Source organism: Perkinsus marinus, assembly GCF_000006405.1.
Source record: "Perkinsus marinus ATCC 50983 genomic scaffold scf_1104296955110, whole genome shotgun sequence".
NCBI classification, from domain to species: domain Eukaryota; phylum Perkinsozoa; order Perkinsida; family Perkinsidae; genus Perkinsus; species Perkinsus marinus.
This window is the reverse complement of record NW_003207909.1, coordinates 1-1620: the sequence shown is the minus strand read 5'-3', so window position 1 is coordinate 1620 and position 1620 is coordinate 1. Positions and strand designations below refer to the sequence as shown.

Here is a 1620-nt window from a genome sequence, read left to right as displayed (position 1 = left end):
ATATCTTGTAATCCGACAAGTCCATTACTACTTCACGAGAAGTCGAGTTATGAGTATACGAAGGGAGGATGTAAGCGGTATGGATCATGAATCCTCGTCTGATAAGTGTCGAGTGATATAAAATGCTAAGCGACAGCTACAACAGATTCGTGAAGCCTCGAGAGATCATCATCACAAGTAACTTGGAGAGTTAGCTTTTCGGAGACAGGTCGAATCTGCTATTGCAAGCCTCGAAGATCATATGACCGTTTTTCGGGTAGGCATTGAAGCGACAGTGACTACCCATATTCATGTCACTAGCGAGGTCCTGGAGGCAGTCGTCATCAGCAACACCCAACGAACTGGCCTGGAGCTTATAGGATTCCCGCAGAGCAGTAGTGCGATTAGTGGTTCCGGATGTAGAGATCTCGTAGTCGAAGTCGACGTCATTACATGTGTCATCATAATCGCCATTACTCAATTCAATATCGGCCACCAAACGCGCCTGTGTCAATTCCTTAACGGTCATGATGCAGTAAATCCCCTCTTCATTAAACCCATCGTACTTCTGGTAGGTCTCCATATAGGAACCTGCTTGAACCAGTGGTACACCATAGGCCAACAGTTGGATCCACACGATAGAAGATATGATCATTATAATTTGCTCAGATGTCTCCGATGACGAATGGAGGTGACTCAAGGAGCGGTGACGATTATGGGTAGAGGGGAGTTGCAAAAAAGACTGACGAGATCAGACCCCATTTCTGTTGAGCATGCGGCAGATTGCCGTCGGCAGTGATAAAAATCAACAAATCTCGTCGATGGAAGAACTGAGATCGTTTTGAGGAATGCGAGCCACTCCGAGCGCGTTCGGAACACGGCGTTCCTCGTTATCCAGTACAATCGCAGCGATTAGCCGTGGATAACAGAATGCACTAGAGGAGCTAGTTGACCTCATGAAGAAGCAGACGGCGCCTACTGAAATACTATGTCGAGAACACCTACATCAACGTGCTTCTGAATCTGGAAACCGTGTTGACCTACCAGAATGACGTGAAGCTTTTGGCACATCGAGCCTATACAAGCTGAGGTGCAGCTCAAACCAGTTGCGGGAAAGCCTTCATACCATGTCTTTGCGGTCACTCATGCCATTCTTAAGATATTGGACCGAGAGCTGCAGGAGGCCCAGCTTATCGTGTCGGAATCCCGAAATAGAGCACCTGTACTTATCGTTGTGCGCTTCGTTCGAGCGTGCCAGCGGAGAGACTGATCTCATATTTGTGGCAAAGGGATCTGTTACATTAAAGCGGCTCTTCGGAAAGGCTTGGTGCAGTAACCTCTAACCGTATCATTTTGTGATGTTTTGTAATGCTAGTCGCGCAGTAGGCTAGGAACATTCCAGTAAAACTGTGATAACTGGTGTACCCGGAGCATTGTGCGGCTGTGTCCATTTCGATGGTCATCGGGTAGATCTCGTGCGCGGATGTTGTCACGTTTTGATCGTGTAAGTTTTACCACACACTTGTATCCATTTACTCCCTGGGTGAGATTCTCGCCCATGATATCGGGCGGGGTTGACTAAGTTAGACTGTGACAATCCTCAGCTGGAGTCTCGGCCGAAACGATCCTCGAAAATTTCGT

At 47.7% G+C, this 1620-nt stretch overlaps 2 protein-coding genes across 2 annotated transcripts; both read right to left on the bottom strand.

Annotated features, from left to right (window-relative positions):
* Window positions 1–190: 190 nt before the first annotated feature.
* On the bottom strand, window positions 191–634 carry Pmar_PMAR013520 (hypothetical protein; the record flags this gene model as incomplete). Its single annotated transcript, XM_002775973.1, has 1 exon — window positions 191–634. One exon carries the CDS (start codon window positions 632–634, stop codon window positions 191–193), a length of 444 nt encoding a protein of 147 aa, XP_002776019.1.
* A 165-nt stretch (window positions 635–799) lies between these two features.
* On the bottom strand, window positions 800–1255 carry Pmar_PMAR013519 (hypothetical protein; the record flags this gene model as incomplete). Its single annotated transcript, XM_002775972.1, has 2 exons — window positions 800–980; window positions 1024–1255. The coding sequence occupies one exon, from the start codon at window positions 1253–1255 to the stop codon at window positions 1100–1102; it is 156 nt and encodes a 51-aa protein (XP_002776018.1). The 3' UTR covers window positions 800–980; window positions 1024–1099.
* Window positions 1256–1620: the final 365 nt, after the last annotated feature.